Source organism: Balaenoptera borealis (genome assembly GCF_965194805.1).
Source record: "Balaenoptera borealis genome assembly, chromosome: 8".
NCBI lineage: Eukaryota > Metazoa > Chordata > Mammalia > Artiodactyla > Balaenopteridae > Balaenoptera > Balaenoptera borealis.
In genome coordinates this window covers 109,268,661-109,283,474 of record NC_138865.1, presented here as the reverse complement: position 1 = coordinate 109,283,474, position 14,814 = coordinate 109,268,661, and the positions used below count along the sequence as shown (strand labels likewise).

At 52.7% G+C, this 14,814-nt stretch overlaps 1 protein-coding gene across 5 annotated transcripts in view; it reads right to left on the bottom strand.

The window, feature by feature from the left end:
* Positions 1-14,814, bottom strand: part of GSN (gelsolin) — a 55,716-nt gene that overhangs the window by 21,557 nt on the left and 19,345 nt on the right. For 2 of the 5 annotated variants that reach the window (XM_082402233.1, XM_082402234.1), the window contains 2 exons: positions 3,902-4,106; positions 3,036-3,190 (listed from right to left, as the gene is read on the bottom strand). In XM_082402233.1, the coding sequence (XP_082258359.1) occupies positions 3,036-3,190; positions 3,902-4,097 (351 nt within the window). In that variant the 5' untranslated portion in view covers positions 4,098-4,106. Of the gene's footprint in view, positions 1-3,035; positions 3,191-3,901; positions 4,107-5,476; positions 5,548-5,599; positions 5,757-7,910; positions 8,035-14,814 lie in introns of those variants that run through there. The other 3 variants (XM_082402236.1, XM_082402235.1, XM_082402237.1) reach the window with 3 other exon arrangements.

Below are 14,814 nucleotides of genomic sequence, written 5' to 3'. Positions count from 1 at the left end.
TACTGATCTAGGAAATTAGACTTAGAAAGATTAGTTAACAAAAAAATAAAAGTAAGCTCTTAGGAGACATTAGTGGATCTCCAAGTATAAGGGGCAGGACTTTTTGGAAAGTTTTTCTATTTTTCACTATTTTTACTTTAATCTTTAGGATTGATTGTTGCTTTCTATGATTTAATCATTAGGTGGGCAGAGATTGGCATCAAATTATTTGAACAAAATTTAATAGGATATTGTTTTAAAAGCCACTTTCTAAATTAAAGGGATGATATATATACACATATATCATATATATGTATAGATTCTATATCTATATATAATATACACATCTATACGTTCATATAGGGACTTCCCTGGCAGTCCGGTGGTTAAGACTCTGCGCTTCCACTGCAGGGGGCACGGGTTCCATCCCTGGTCCTGGGGAAGATCCCGCATGCCGCGCAGTGCGGCTAAAAAAATAAATAACATATATGTTCATATATAGAGAGAGAAAAATTATGTACCATTTGGTGTATATCTCCAAGAGTAGAATCATGGGGGACTTTTACTTCCTAGAAGCCATATTTCTACGTTTGACATTTTACAATAAGCTTGTATCACACTTGTAGTCTGAAGAAGGATAAAAGCTATAAAGATCTACATTTTAAAATATGTTATAAAACAAAGAAAAACCTACTGATTGGGGCTGGTCCCCTCCACCCTCTAAACTCAGGGTTCCTCATCTAAGAAACAGGAGGGAGGACAGGAAGGGTTCAAGTGATTCTGTGAGTTCCCATTGCGTTCCGGGAGCTTCTAGGACTCAGGCCACCCCGGACTCTGCTTGAACAAAGGTTTTCAAATAACGCAGCCCCATGGGGTCTTTAGGGTTCTGTCAGAGAGTCAGGAGGAGGAGGAGGAAGAAAAAGAGGAGGAGGAGGAGGAGGGATCAAATGCAATGACTTTAAGGATGTGGAGGTCACGGAACAGGAAAGCACAGGCCCCGTGATAGCCCTTTCTAGCGGCTCTCGTCCCCTCCCTGCCCCTTCTCACACCCCGAGGACGGAACTGGCTCCGAGGAGCAGGCTTTCACAGAAGCAAGTCTTGCGTAACAAGCTCTGCTCCTCGGAGATCTATAATTGATGAGGGCGCCAGGCCGAGAACCTTGAACTGGGCCTGCCAAGTGCAGGGGCAGCGGGAGGACTTGCAGAAGATGGAAAGCAGGACTGGCCGTGGACCTCACATTTCCACCGAAAGCCAGGGCCTCTCAGGACTGAAGTTCCGAATCCAGGCTTGGGCTGGGAACCCATCCCCTGCAGCATTCCTCAGAGTATGGTCCAAGAACATCTTGGAAAAATCACCGGAGGGTGGAGGAGGCTTGCTAAACACGCAGATTCCTAGGCTCCATCTGAGCTAAGATCAGAGACCAGGGAGTCTTCAAATGTCCACTCTGAACTCGTTCTGTGCGAGGCCCTTCACACCTGGGTTTAAATCCCAGCTCTGTCACTTACCAGCTCTGTAAGCTGCTTAACTTGTCCACAAGTTAAGTCGCTGCTGTCCAGACAGCAACAACAATAAGCAGGCGCTGTTGCTCAAGGGGCTTGATAACTATTTGCTGAATGAATGACAAATATGTGAGAGCGCCCACCTGGAGGCACAAGCAGGGAGAGGGGTGGCCTTGGGACCTGAACCAATCTCTCTGACTCCTGATCCAGTGTCTTTTCCGCTTTCTGATCCAGGAGCTGCAAAAAGCCCTGGTCCTTCTCCAAGTCCAGGGACTGGGTCCCAAGCTTCTCACCCCTCCCTCCGTCGGTACCAAGGCCCCAGAAGAGGCTGTAGAAAGAAGGGAGAGCTGGACAGCTCCGCAGGAGGCACTGTGGGCGTGGGTGTGGCTGACAGGGGTGCTGGGAGGCTCCAGGGAATCCAACCCTGCTCCACCCAGCGCAGGGCTGAGGCCCTGTTCCCACAGCACACCCTGCCCTCTGCTATCTCAGTCTCATGAGAGCTTTTCCATCACCTAATCCCTGATGTGTCAGCTGAGCAGACAGTGTGGCCACCCTGCTAACACAGACAACCCGGAGGCCCAGAGATGGACGATGACTTCTCTAAGGTCACACAGCACATCGGCAGCATAGGTGGGGCTTAATACCTATCCTAGAACCCTGCTCATGAGAAGCAGGTTGGTGTAGTGGGAAAAAGCTGGGAGTCAGGAGATCTGGGTTCTGGTCCTGGCTCTGGGACTGACTTGCTGTGTGACCCTGGACCAGTTGCTTAACCTCTCTATGCCTCAGTTGCCCTTCCCTCTCTTAAAATAAGCGATTTGAACTCTGACATTAAGACCATCAAAGCTTATGATCCCCTCCTTATCCTGACCAAAGAGAACCCCAGCTTTGTAAAACGACAGCTTTCCAGGAGCCCTTCCAAGGTGCCAAGCCCTGTGCAAGGCATTTCCCAGCTCTGCCTTCACCAAATCCTCTCCCCAGGCCCGAAGGGCAGGTACAACTGGTTCTCATGTAACAGAAGAGGAAAGGGAGGCTCAGGGAGGCCAAATGGTTTCCCAGAAGTCATACAGCATATACGGCACAGCCTCCTGGGGCTTCCAGCTTGGTTTTGCTCAGCCCTACCTGGCTTGGGGCTGGGGCTCAGACTCTTCAGAGTTCAAGTTCAAGGGGGATTCTAACAAGCAGAAAGAGAAATGTGATCAAATGTGTTTCAAATACCTAACCTAGGCCCTGTTGGCAGGGACTAAGAACTAAAGGGTACAGGCTCAAGCCCCGGGAAAGCAAGGTTCCCACCCATGGCCCACCCCTTACTGCTGGGGCTAGGAAGACCACCCTGTGAAGTGATGGAGAATTTTCTTCTCTCAATGTAATAAGAAACCAGAAGCTCAGAGAGAGAGTGTGATTTGTCCAAGGTCACACAGCTAGGAAGGGCCCAGAGCTAACCAACTCCAAAGGCTGAGCTCTGACCGGTCTGCCCACATCACCAAACAAGACTGACAGGTGGATGGACCTGAGTGAGTCCTGCCATTGGTGCATCTGTCCCTGCTGCCCGGCACCCACCTTGTACTTGAGGCCGGACTTGAAGTAACCAAGGAAGGTGGCGGACTCGAAGCCCTGGACCTCACGGTGCTGCACAGCCCGACCGTTCAGGTAGTCATCCAGCTGCACTGTGAAGATGGCGGCCGCCCCGCTCTCATCCTGGCTGCATTCATTGCCTGGGGGACATCAGAGCAGCAAGAGCCGGGCTTCTGTAAAGTGGCCCCAGCCTCCCATGGAGGAGGAGTCTGGAGCCCCCAGCAGTGCCCTGGCCTGGCTGCAGAAGCTGGGCAAGCCCCTGCCTCCTACGAGCTTCGGTTAATCTATCTGTATGTATAATGGGGGAGGTGGGAGGCTGACCCCAAGGTCTCTAAGAGTCCTCCCAGCTCTGACGCATTCCCCCTGCACTCACTCTCAACCCTCCTGAGCATGAAGTCAGGCCAGGGAGCATCAGAAAACCAAGGCCCAGTGAGGGGGCAGGACTCACAGAGTCACACAGCAGAGCCGTGGCAGGGCTCCAGGCTCCGACTCTGAAGGGCAAACTGGAATGTGGCTGGAGCTGTGCAGGGGGTCCAGGGTCCCCAAGTCACCCCCAGTCTGTGTGCCATAGTGGCTTGTTTAACCCTCACAACAGTCCTATGAGGTAGTCTAGCGCAATCATCAGGTCCACTTTACAGAGACACTGAATATCTTGCCAAAGGGCAGAGCCGGGGTCTGAACTTGGGCAGGCTGGCTCTAGAGTCTTGGGAACATGTAACCAAGGGTCTGGCACACACTTGATGGTCAATAGTCACTTAATTCCCGTGGGCACTTCCTGGCGACCACGCCTCAAAGGTCTGTGCTTTACAGCAGAGGGGCTGGGATGGGGGCTCGGGTGGGGCCAGCCTCACCCAGCCAGTAGTGGAGGTCGTACTGCAGGTTCCCATTCCTCAGCTGCACCGTCTTCAGGATGACATAGGCATCGCCTGTGAAGAAGTCTCCGTAAAGGTTGGGGGGCACGGGAACCAGGTCGAACTTCTCCACACGCCAGATCTGCAGGCCGGGCTCCTTCCCCGCCTTGAGGAACTCAGGGTGTTCCACCACCATGCTGCTGGGCTGCAAGAGATGGGGAGGAGCCTGAGCGAGGGCAGGGGCCTTGGCGGGGAGAGACCCCACCCCGGGGCACGAGGGAGGGTGGTTTCCAGCACCAAGAGCATCTCACTTGAGCCGCTGACTCTCCCCACCCCGTTTTATGACCCCTGCTCGATGAGTGAGCAAACAGGGCAGAGTTTAGGCTCCAAACCCTGTCCGTGGCATCTGTCTCCCCTCCTCAGCTCCCTGGTGATGGGGGGACAGAAGGCTCTCCCTCCCTTCTCTCTTCCTTTCTTAGTGCCAATTAGATGCAACAGCCGAGGCGCAGAGAGGTGAAGACGGGGACCCCCAGCTAGGAAATGACAGAGCAGGAATTGGCCCATGCTCTAAGAGCACGAGTTTTGGGACCGTGGGGAGACCCCTCAGATGGCAATGGTAAATCTGGGGGTCGCCAGGGGCTCAGCTTGTTCCCTTCCAGCATCCTCAGTGGTCCTTAGAACTAGAAGGGTCCTCAGAGAGTTCATTATCCAACTCCACCCTGCAGGCAGGAAAATTGAGGCCCCAAGAAGGGAAGGGGACTAGCCTAAGGTCACACAGGCTGTCTGCTTTTGCTCTTTGGAAGTGGGAAGATTTCCCATGCCCCATCCATGTCCATGTCCACACCTCCAAGAAGGGCCTAGATGACTGAGCCCAAGTGGCCTCCTGCGCTGTCTGCCTCCTCCCTCCTGCCCCCAAAACCCCACCCCGCAAATTCCATTTCTTGGAAAAGGCGAGAGGACGCAGCCGGGGTCTGCAGGAGCCTGTTGGAGATGAGGTGGTCAAGGATGGGGGAAGGCCGTCAGACATGCACTGGGGCTAGAGATGGAGCAGAGCGGGATGGTTAGCTTGGAGTCAGAGGGTGGAAATCAGCAGGCGCAGGTCACCTCGGGCCGGATCTGGTGGAAGAAGTCAAAAAAAACAGATGGGAGAACTCAGGCAGAGGGATGGAGAACACAAAAGAACAGCAGGAGCGAGGAGAAACCAGACAGGGCAGAGGAGGTACCAGAGAGGGGAGAATAAATAACAGGAAGGATGGTAAGCAGGCGGAGGTGAGATCATACAAGAAAGAGGGGGAAAATATTGAAGAGGCAGAGAGAAATTAGATGAGAAAGAAAAATCTGAAATGGGAGAAGAAATCAGAAGAGGGAAGGAGAGAAATGAGGCAGAGGGAAGGAGAAATCAGGCAAGGAAGAGGAGAAATCAGGGGGCAGAGATGGGTAAGAAATCAGAAGGTAGCACCGAGGGAAAAAGAAATCCGGCCAAGGTGAGGTTAGCCTCTAGGAAGGGAAACAGCCAGGGCCCTGAGGCTCCCACCCCCCTCCACCGGAGCCCCGGAAGCAGCAAGAGATACTTACAAAGCAACAAAACAGTTTTTCCATTCTAGACCTGAATTACTCCCCTTTTCCTAGCGCTGTATCTGCAAGAACTTACAATAGAGAGTTACTCCGGGAGCCCCCCGTGGCCCCCCGGGCACTCACCCGCGCCTGGGTCACCCGCCCCTGGGGCGCCCGTACTTGGGGCGCCCCCCGCGACGCGGTGGCGGCGCGGGCCGGCGGCGACAGCGCGCACAGCGCCAGGACCAGCGCGCCCAGCAGCGCGGAGCGGTGCGGAGCCATGGCAGCGACAGCGGCAGAAGACCTGGGCGGCAGCCTGGGCCTCCCCAGTCGCAGACCTTAAGTAGCCGCCCGCGCATCCCGCCCAAGCTGGGGACCGCCCCATAGGGAGGGCGTGGGGCAGGGCTGGGCCCCAGGGCGTTGGGCAGGGCTGGGCCCCCGCGGGCCTGGGAAGGGCGGGGATCTGGCCTGGATTTTAGAGACCTCGGGGTTCCCACAGGGACAGATCCAACTGGGCGTGGCCACCCCTTCACCCCAGCTCAGGGGTGGAGACCAAGCGCAGGACCTGGCATACAGCAGGTGCTAACTCAGTGCACACTAAATGGGCACACGTAAGAATGGCAGGGAGCTCACCCATCTTAGCCTCCTGTATGATCCATGCAAAGACCCCTCCCCTCTCCACCCCTAACGTCTCCAGCAAAAAATATCATGAACTAACATTTATTGAAGGTTTTCCACTTCATATGAAAACTGACACATCCTAACATCCTTTACAGACTGGGTACTATCGACAGCCCCATTTTAACGAGGGGAAAACTTGAGTGCAGAAAAGTCAAGCAATTTGCACACAACTAGGAAACGAAAGCCAAGATTTCACCCCAGGTGCTCTGAGTGGACCACCCACTTAGGCAGCATGTGGCTGTCACCAGCTGAGGACACAGTCCAGGGGGCTGACCTTCACTGGACCCTTGAACAAGCCAGACAGAGAGGGGCAGGCAGATCTCTCAACTTCTCGGATTGCAGGTTCTGTTTTACTCAAGACTGCCCTTCTTTCCTTCCTTGTAAAAAAGTTTTTATTTTGTAAAAGGTTGTTTTGATAAAAACTTAAAGTCACGTTATTTATGCAAATTTTGGCCTCTCAACCCCACTTACTTCTACCTTGGGGCAACCAACCACTTCTATCTTCCTCCTTCAGCTGATTTCAGTGTTTGCCTTCATGTCTTAAATAACAAGCCCTTGTTGTTTGGGGTTTTTTCTTTTTTGAGGGGGGGGTGTTTGTTTTGGTTTTGTTCTTGTTTTTTTCAGTTTTAGGTCCTATTGGCTCTCCCTGGGGAAGTCAAGGATTCAAGCCTCTTGCCCTTCTCCCAGGCTCCCTTCCCATCTCTCACTCTCCCACTGGAGGCTTACAGTCAGTCACTGGGTTAGAAGTGCTGTTCGGATTCACCCAGGCCTGCTTCCCACCTTCGCCAGCCCCTCTTTTCTCCCTCTCACTACTCTGCTGAACCCAGCTTCTCTATTTCCAAGTTCCCTTTGCATCCCAGATCTCCTCCTTTCCCAATAACAGGGAATGCAATGACAGGGAAGAGAATGGAGAAGCTGGAGACCTGGGTTTGATTCCCACCTCCACTGTGTGTAAGTTACTTTCTTCTCTGCCTCAGTCTCCTCATCTAGTAAATGGGTATAAAGTGGTTGCTGAGAATTAAACCAGTCTCTCTGTGTGAGAATGGCCTGGTCTGACAATTAGTAAATGGGAGTTCCCATCCTCCTTCCCCACGAGCTCTAGTCATCCGCCCCAGCTCCTCCTGGAGCCCAGTTTCTATCTAATCAGGCTGAAGTTTGCCTTCCATCACACACAACTTCCTCCCATTTAAGGTGGACTATGGGTCAGATAAAGGGCTAAATGAACACACACATGGAGAAGACAAATCAGACTGCAGGGATTATAAGAAAGCTTCATGGACAAAGGGACTTGTGACCTGGGCCTTGAAGGACAGGGAGGAGGGAGATTGAGAAGAAGAGGCATTCTGGGGAGGGAACAGCATGGGCAAAGGGCAAATGCAGGCCACATGCAGTGACTAAGGAGGGGTCCTGTCTGAAACACAGTAGCAAGAAGAGATGAGGCTGGAGAGGGCGGCGGGGGTCACAGGGGCCTGTGTGTCACACTGAAGAGTCTGAATTTTATCCCAGTGTCTGTGGGGAACCACAGAGAGATGCCCGAGTTCTTGAAGCTCTATGTCTAGTCCTGGGCCTGCAGAGCCTGCAGTGGATCAGCTCTGGCCTAAATTCAGAGAGCTCTTCCCTCTCCTTAGGCATTTCGAGGATTATAAAAACCCCACAGTTCTCATATGCTCTTGATGGAAGTATAACCAGTTTCCCCTTTCTAGAGAGCAATTTATGACCACAAATTCGAAACAGGTAATGCGACAACAGTGCCATTTCCTTCAATATCACTTACAGAGGAACGCGGAAATATACGTGCAAGGATGTTCACTGAAGCATTGTTTGAAGAAAACTGGAAAGGACCCAAATGTCCCGGTTAAACAAATTATGGAGCCGCCATACAATGGACCACTCTGCAGCTGTGAAAAAAGAATAAGCTAGTGCGGACCATGCCTGGCACATGGTAGGCGCTCAATAAGCACGGAGAGATCTCCAAGTGCAAAAAGCAAATTGTAGAATAACTATAATGTGACTCCTCTCCTCTGTTTTATGAGGGCGCCTGTTTTTGTATACATCCTTAAAAAAATCAAGGAGGGTAAACACCAAAGTGTCAAGCCAGTTTGTTTGAAAGGGATGAAGAGGTTGGGGTTAAGCACCCACATCGCTGCAATTGGCACAAGGGAACATTTTAGGGTGATGAAAACATTCTAACTCTGGATTATGGTGATGATTACACAACCGAAAAATGTACTAAAAATCATAGTCCCATCTGCTTACAATGGGTGAATTGTTACAGTATCTAAATTATACCTCAATATACTTGTGTGAAAAATTTTTTTAATGTGCTATAGGGATTGAAACTATTTACAAGTATTTATCCAATGAAGTTTTTTTTTGGTATTTTTTTTTTTTATAAAAGACTGATCTAGGGGGACTTCCTCGGCAGTCCAGTGGTTAAGACTCTGCGCTTCCACTGCAGGGGGCACGGATTCCATCCCTGGTCGGGGAACTAAGATCCTGTATGCCGCGTGGCATGGCCGAGAAAAAAAAAAAAAAGACTGATCTAGAAATAATACCTTTAAAATAGACGATGATACCTGCTCATTAGACAATTTGGAAAATCCAAACAAGCAGGAAGAAGAAATTTCCTCGTCATCCCTGTCCCCCGAATGAACCTGAGGGGGCATCCGGCCCAGCTGAGCAGTCCTTTCTGCTCAGTTGGTGATTAACAGAGGGCTGCTGTGGCTTGGCCTTAGTGCCAGGGGTCACTGACCACTAGCCCAGGGTCACTGGCCCCTGGTTAATGATCTCAAAGGCCCTGCAGCTTTGCCTGTCGCATAGCTCTGGAGCCTGGGTCCTCAGCGCTGGAGACCTGGTGAACAGGCCCTGGCTCCTGCCCTCGGCGAGCCCATGGCCTAGAAACTCTCACTACAGGGCAGTGATGTGTGGAGACTGTGATGTGGACAACATGGTCTTATGCTGCTCCCTGCCTGGAAGAGGATGTATGAGTTCAGGGCCAGTGGGGGGACTTAAATGCAAAAGAAAAACTTCTAGGTAGAAAGGAAGAGTCCCCACCCAGTGCTAGGCTTGCCTCTGCCACAGACTTCCTGGGTGACCTTGGGAAAATCACTGTCCCTATCTGGGCCTCAAGGTCCAGATACCCAAAAGATGGAGTAGGCCCTGATGCTCTGACTCTAAGCCTCATTCCTAGCCCAGCATTCCCAGATACTGGCTCTACAACCATATCCGGAACCGACACGTCTCTAAGCCTCAGGGTTTCCATCTGTAAAATGGGAGCACTGGTCCAAGTTGCCTCTACAGGTCCTTCTGAATGAGACAGTGCAGGGCCCCTGACCTACAAAAGGGGGCACGGCGGTCACCGATGGCAGCATGCCACCTCACCTCTGGATCCAGACATCTCTGGGAGAAGAGAGGGAGGAAGGGGTGGGGGGGTGTCTGATACTGAGTCTCCTCACAGCAACCAGAGGAAATAGGTATTAAAGTTCCCTTTTTTTTTTTTTCTTTAAAGGTTTTAAATTTTTATTTATTTATTTATTTTTGGCTGTGTTGGGTCTTCGTTTCTGTGGGAGGGCTTTCTCTAGTTGCGGCGAGCGGGGGCCACTCTTCATTGCGGTGCGCGGGCCTCTCACTGTCGCGGCCTCTCTTGTTGCGGACCACAGGCTCCAGACGCGCAGGCTCAGTAGTTGTGGCTCACGGGCCTAGTTGCTCCGCAGCATGTGGGATCTTCCCAGACCAGGGCTCAAACCCGTGTCCCCTGCATTGGCAGGCGGATTCTCAACCACTGCGCCACCAGGGAAGCCCTAAAGTTCCCATTTTATAGACCAGGAAACAGAGATTCAGGGAGTTTCAGTCACTTGCTTGGGGTCATTCAGCTAGAAAGAGGCACTGCTGAGATTCAGACACAAGTCTGGCTGGCTCCAGTGCCCAAGCTCTATCTGGGGATCAAGCAGGGCCTCCCAGCACCATCCCACCTGGGCAGGAAGGGAGCAACAGTACCCTTTACAGGTAAAGGGTTGCAGGCGCTGACTCAGTCAAGCCCAAGCCAAGCCTGGCAGCCCGAACTCCATGGGGCGGCCGTCCCTACCACGCCTCGCGGGCTGAAGAGGTCGCAGCCCTCCAGCCCTGCACCCGCACCTGTGAGCACCCAGGACAGAGGCTTGTCCTAGGAAGGTCCCCAGGCTGCAGCCACTGGGTGGAAGATGGACTGTGGCACCTACACTCTGTGCCACTCATGGGCACGCAGGTCAGTCACGGTCTCCTGTACTTGGGAGGCAGCCCGGCTCTGCCACCACTCGCTATGTGAGTACGCCCTAGTCCCTGCCCTTCTCTGGACCTCAGAGATCCCCTTGACCTCTGATCTTGGGTGTTCCAGGCTCCCGCCTAGTGCTACACACAGTAGGTAGCTTTCAGCATCAGCCCACATCTCTCCCCTATAGTTGGATCCAGGACCCCCACCACCAGCTCCGGCCCTGCTCCTCTGTGACCTTAGGCTGGCCTCTGTGTCTCCCTGGACCTCCCAAGGCAGCTACCAGCGACGGGAGCAGGCAGCCTCACCCTCCGCCCCCGGCCTCGATGTACAAAAGGCCTTGGCTGGCCCTGGAAGACACCACCCTGTTCTTTTTTCTTCACCCCAAACACTGTTGTTCTTGATTCCCGGGCAGCCGGCCACTCATGGAAAGCCCTCTCTCAGAGCTTGTTTGCTTTCTGGCTCACTGCTGGGCTCTGGGTCCTCCTGGGAATACCCGCCCCTCTGGTTTTGCTAAATGGGACAACAGGCAGTAAACAGAGAAGGCAGTTACGAAACCCAGTGAAAGTGGACAGGGCGTCTGTGAGGTCTGGGGAGCCCTGGGGACTTGAAAGAACACGTTTTAGAATCTGGGAGACTCAGCTCCTGTGATCAGGGCCTCAGTTTCCTTATCTATAAAATGGGGAGAATAATACTCAGCTCACAGAGCAGTGAGGAGGGCCAGGGCCCCACACACAGTAGAAGCTTCCCAAAGTTAGTGCCCATTTTTTTTTTTTTTTTTAATAAATGTAATTTATTTATTTCATTTTTATTTATTTTTGGCTGCGTTGGGTCTTCATTGCTGTGTGCGGGCTTTCTCTAGTTGTGGCGAGCGGGGGCTACTCTTTGTTGCAGTGCGTGGGCTTCTCATTGCTGTGGCTTCTCTTGTTGCAGAGCACGAGCTCTAGGCACATAGTCTTCAGTAGTTGTGGCGCGCAGGCTCAATAGCTGTGGCTCGCGGGCTCTAGAGCACAGGTTCGGTAGTTGGGCAAACAGGCATACTTGCTCCACAGCATGTGGGATCTTCCTGGACCAGGGCTCGAACCCGCGTCCCCTGCATTGGCAGGCGTATTCTTAACCACTGTGCCACCAGGGAAGCCCGTGCCCATTTTTTGAACTGGCTTCTTTGCACAGAGGCCTCTGTTCAGCATGTGCCACGTGAGAGCAGTGTGGTGGTGCTGGAGAAAGGTTACAGACTTCACAGGCGATTCCTGAGTTCAGGTCTGGGCTATGCAACCTGGAGCAAGTTGCTTTCCCTCTCTGAGCGTTGGGTCACTCATCTGTAAAAAGGGACAGTAGTGCCCAGTTGCAGGCCAGCTGGGAGCTCAGGAGCGAGACTGCTGGAGTGCATTGCACAGAGTAGGACTTATCTGTAGCAACGCTCACTAGTCCATCCTCTCTTTGTAGACTATGACACCAAGAACAAGAGTGTAACTTCTGCGAATCACATAGCAAGTACCTGGCAGAGCAGACCTAGAACCCAGGTCTCCATTCCTGGGCCAGAGGTAAGGCCTGAGCCCGTGACATGACAAGGCGCCCTGTAAGGGCCAGCTGGACCTCTGCCCTGGCCCAGTCTATCCTGGGTGTGGACAGCTGTCGGGGAGATGGCCAGTGGGACTCCAAGAGGCTGACTGTCCCAGGGACCAAAGCCACTGGCTCTTTCCCAGCTTCGGAGGCAACTCCACCTAGTGCTGAGAGCCAGGGCAGGACACTCAGAGAGGGACTGGCCCCGCCACTGCCTGAGCCTGTGCCCTGGAAGCAGCCAGATCTGGCCATGGGTGTGAGTCAGTGCCCTTCCTGCCAGGGTCCACTTTGAAGTCGGTGTCCCCTTCTCTGGGGGAGGCAGTGGCCCTGGGAGGCTTGGCAGGCCAGCAGCTGGGGCTGCAAACAGCTGTATCCTAGCCCCTCTGGCACCCCACGGCCCACTGATAGAGGAGTCCAGGCACAAACACAAATCAGCAGCAGGACAACGAGGCCCAACGACAGGCACCGTGGTGCAGGACCAGTAGAAGATGGGAACACAGTCTCCGCCTGCCCACCTCCTGGGGCAGCAGGGCCTACGGGGCCCAAACCAGAACCAGAAGCAGCAAAAGCCACAGGAGGCAGCTCCCCGCTCCACACAGGAAAGGCTTTCCAACAGAGAGGAAAACAATGTGCAGGACTGTGGAAAGAGCTCCCACCAGGAAAATCTGTGTATAAATCCCGACCTACCACTTCTAGCTCTGTGGCTTCTGCTCTCTGAGACTCAGTTTCCTCATCTGTAAAATGGGGATTAGAATAGCTTCTTCCCAGAGTTGCTGTGAGAATGTTGTAAGGTGAAAATACGTTTGGGGCTTAGCACGGTGCTCGGCCTAGCGTATGCACATATAGAGGAAGCTGTGGTGGTTGTTTGCTGGGTGCTAGGAAGCATCTCTCTCCCTCCCTCTCTCTCTCTCTCTCTCTCGACACTCAAGTTCCTTATGTATAAAATCAGGGTTAAAATGTTTTTCTCAAAGGTGAGTGGAGAGCACTGAATGAGACCATAAATGTGGAAGATCCTAGGACCATGCCTGGCATAAGACAGATGTTCAAAAATGCGGGTTTCCTTCCCCCTCTTCCAGAGAGGTAATGAGTGGCCCAGTGGTGACCCAGCCAAGGGGACTCAGATGATGAGCAAACCAGCCCATTTCCAAGGACACTTCAGGCCCTGGGACTTTAGCATTCTGAAAGAAACAGCAAAAGGCAAACAGTGTTTGAACATCTGGTCAAGGTCCCCCCCTGTCTGTCTGGGAATCAAGTTCATCCTTCAGCAGGACCCAGCTCCCTAGGCCAATAATCACCATGATGGGAGCAATAATGACAGGACCTCAGAAGATGGTGACATATCCCTCTCGCTGCAGGCTCCGAATGAAGCCTTTTTCTGTCCCCAAGCCTTGCACAGCCAGTGACAGCCAAGACCTCCTGTCAGCGGGAGCCCATCTTCTGGGTGTCAGTTTGTACCCTGCAGGCAGAACTTCCAAGAAACACAAAGTGGGCAGGTTCAGGACAGAGGAGAGAGTCCAGAATCCAGGAGCAGGAGCAGAGCTTAGGTGAGCTCGGGATACCAAGAATGACCAGTAGGGTGAGGGGTGCACAACCTTCCATCCAAGGGAAGACAAGATAATGTCCAGGCTGAGTTTGGACAGAGCCCAAATCCCTACCTCAGGGGGGGACTTGGGCCAATGGCCCTTCTGCAGTGTTTCAATTTCTCCTCTATAAAATGTGGTGATGAGTCCTACCCTGGGGGTCATCTGGGAGGAGGATTGAAGGAGCTCCCAGCACTGTGCTTATTAGCACACAGCAAGTGCTCAATAACCGCAACACCCGAAGACAACCCCCCAGCATGTGTCCAGGCCCTGGAGACAAACAGCCCACTGGCCCCCATACCCACCCTTGACTTCTATCTCTGCATCCTTGCATCCAAAGCAGGGTAGGACTGGAGGGTCCCAGCCAAGGCCCAGAGACCTGGAGGGATGGCTGATGCCAAGGATAGGAAGGCATCTCAGGAGGGGGCCTCAAGCCAGCACTTCAAGAGCCCACCTTGCCTCCCACCCCATCCACAAATCTCTTTATGATTCCCTCCCCTCTCCTCTGGTCTGCTCCCACCCCAAGGAACAGGGGCTCTGGAGTCACTGCCCGATCCCAGCCCTGTCTCTTACTACCTAGATGACCCTGCAAGTGACTCAACCTCTCTGAACCTGTGTCCCTGGGTATAGAAAAGCCAGACTATCTCACAGGCCTGCCGGAACTTGACACTAGTAAAAATCAGTTATGGAAAAACTCCAAATGCTATAGCATGATTAGAAATTCTCTGCAATTTATCTCAAATTTTTAACTACAATAGAACTACCAGAGATTCAAAGATATTTTTTATCCTTACTAATCCCTTTAATTTTAATAAGGCTTTTTAAAACGTACTTTCCCCTCTTAAACATAAACAGAGGTATAGTACTGGAACCCTTTTGTTCCTTTCCCAGCTCAGTGAATAATCGTAACCAGCTGGAAGAAATAAATGAGATCCAGTCCAGAAAGCACAGTGCCTGGCACATGATAGGGCTCCGGAACGGGTGCCGTCTCCTTTCCCCAGGTGTGCTCCCAGCCTCACCTCCATCCAGGCACCTGCCCAATGACCCGCATCATCAAGCCCTCTGAGGGCTTCCAGAACCCCCTGGGACACTCCAGAATCATCCCACCAGGCCATACACAAGGGCTGAGGCCAGAGCAGAGACGCTCAACCCCACATACTCCCCATTTACACTCACTTCCCTCTCCCGCATCCCAGACACTGTCCTGGTTCAGGGTTCCCATCTTTTCTCTGGAACCACTGCACCAGCTTCCTCAGTGCCTTCGACTCTCCCATTATCCACAGGGATCG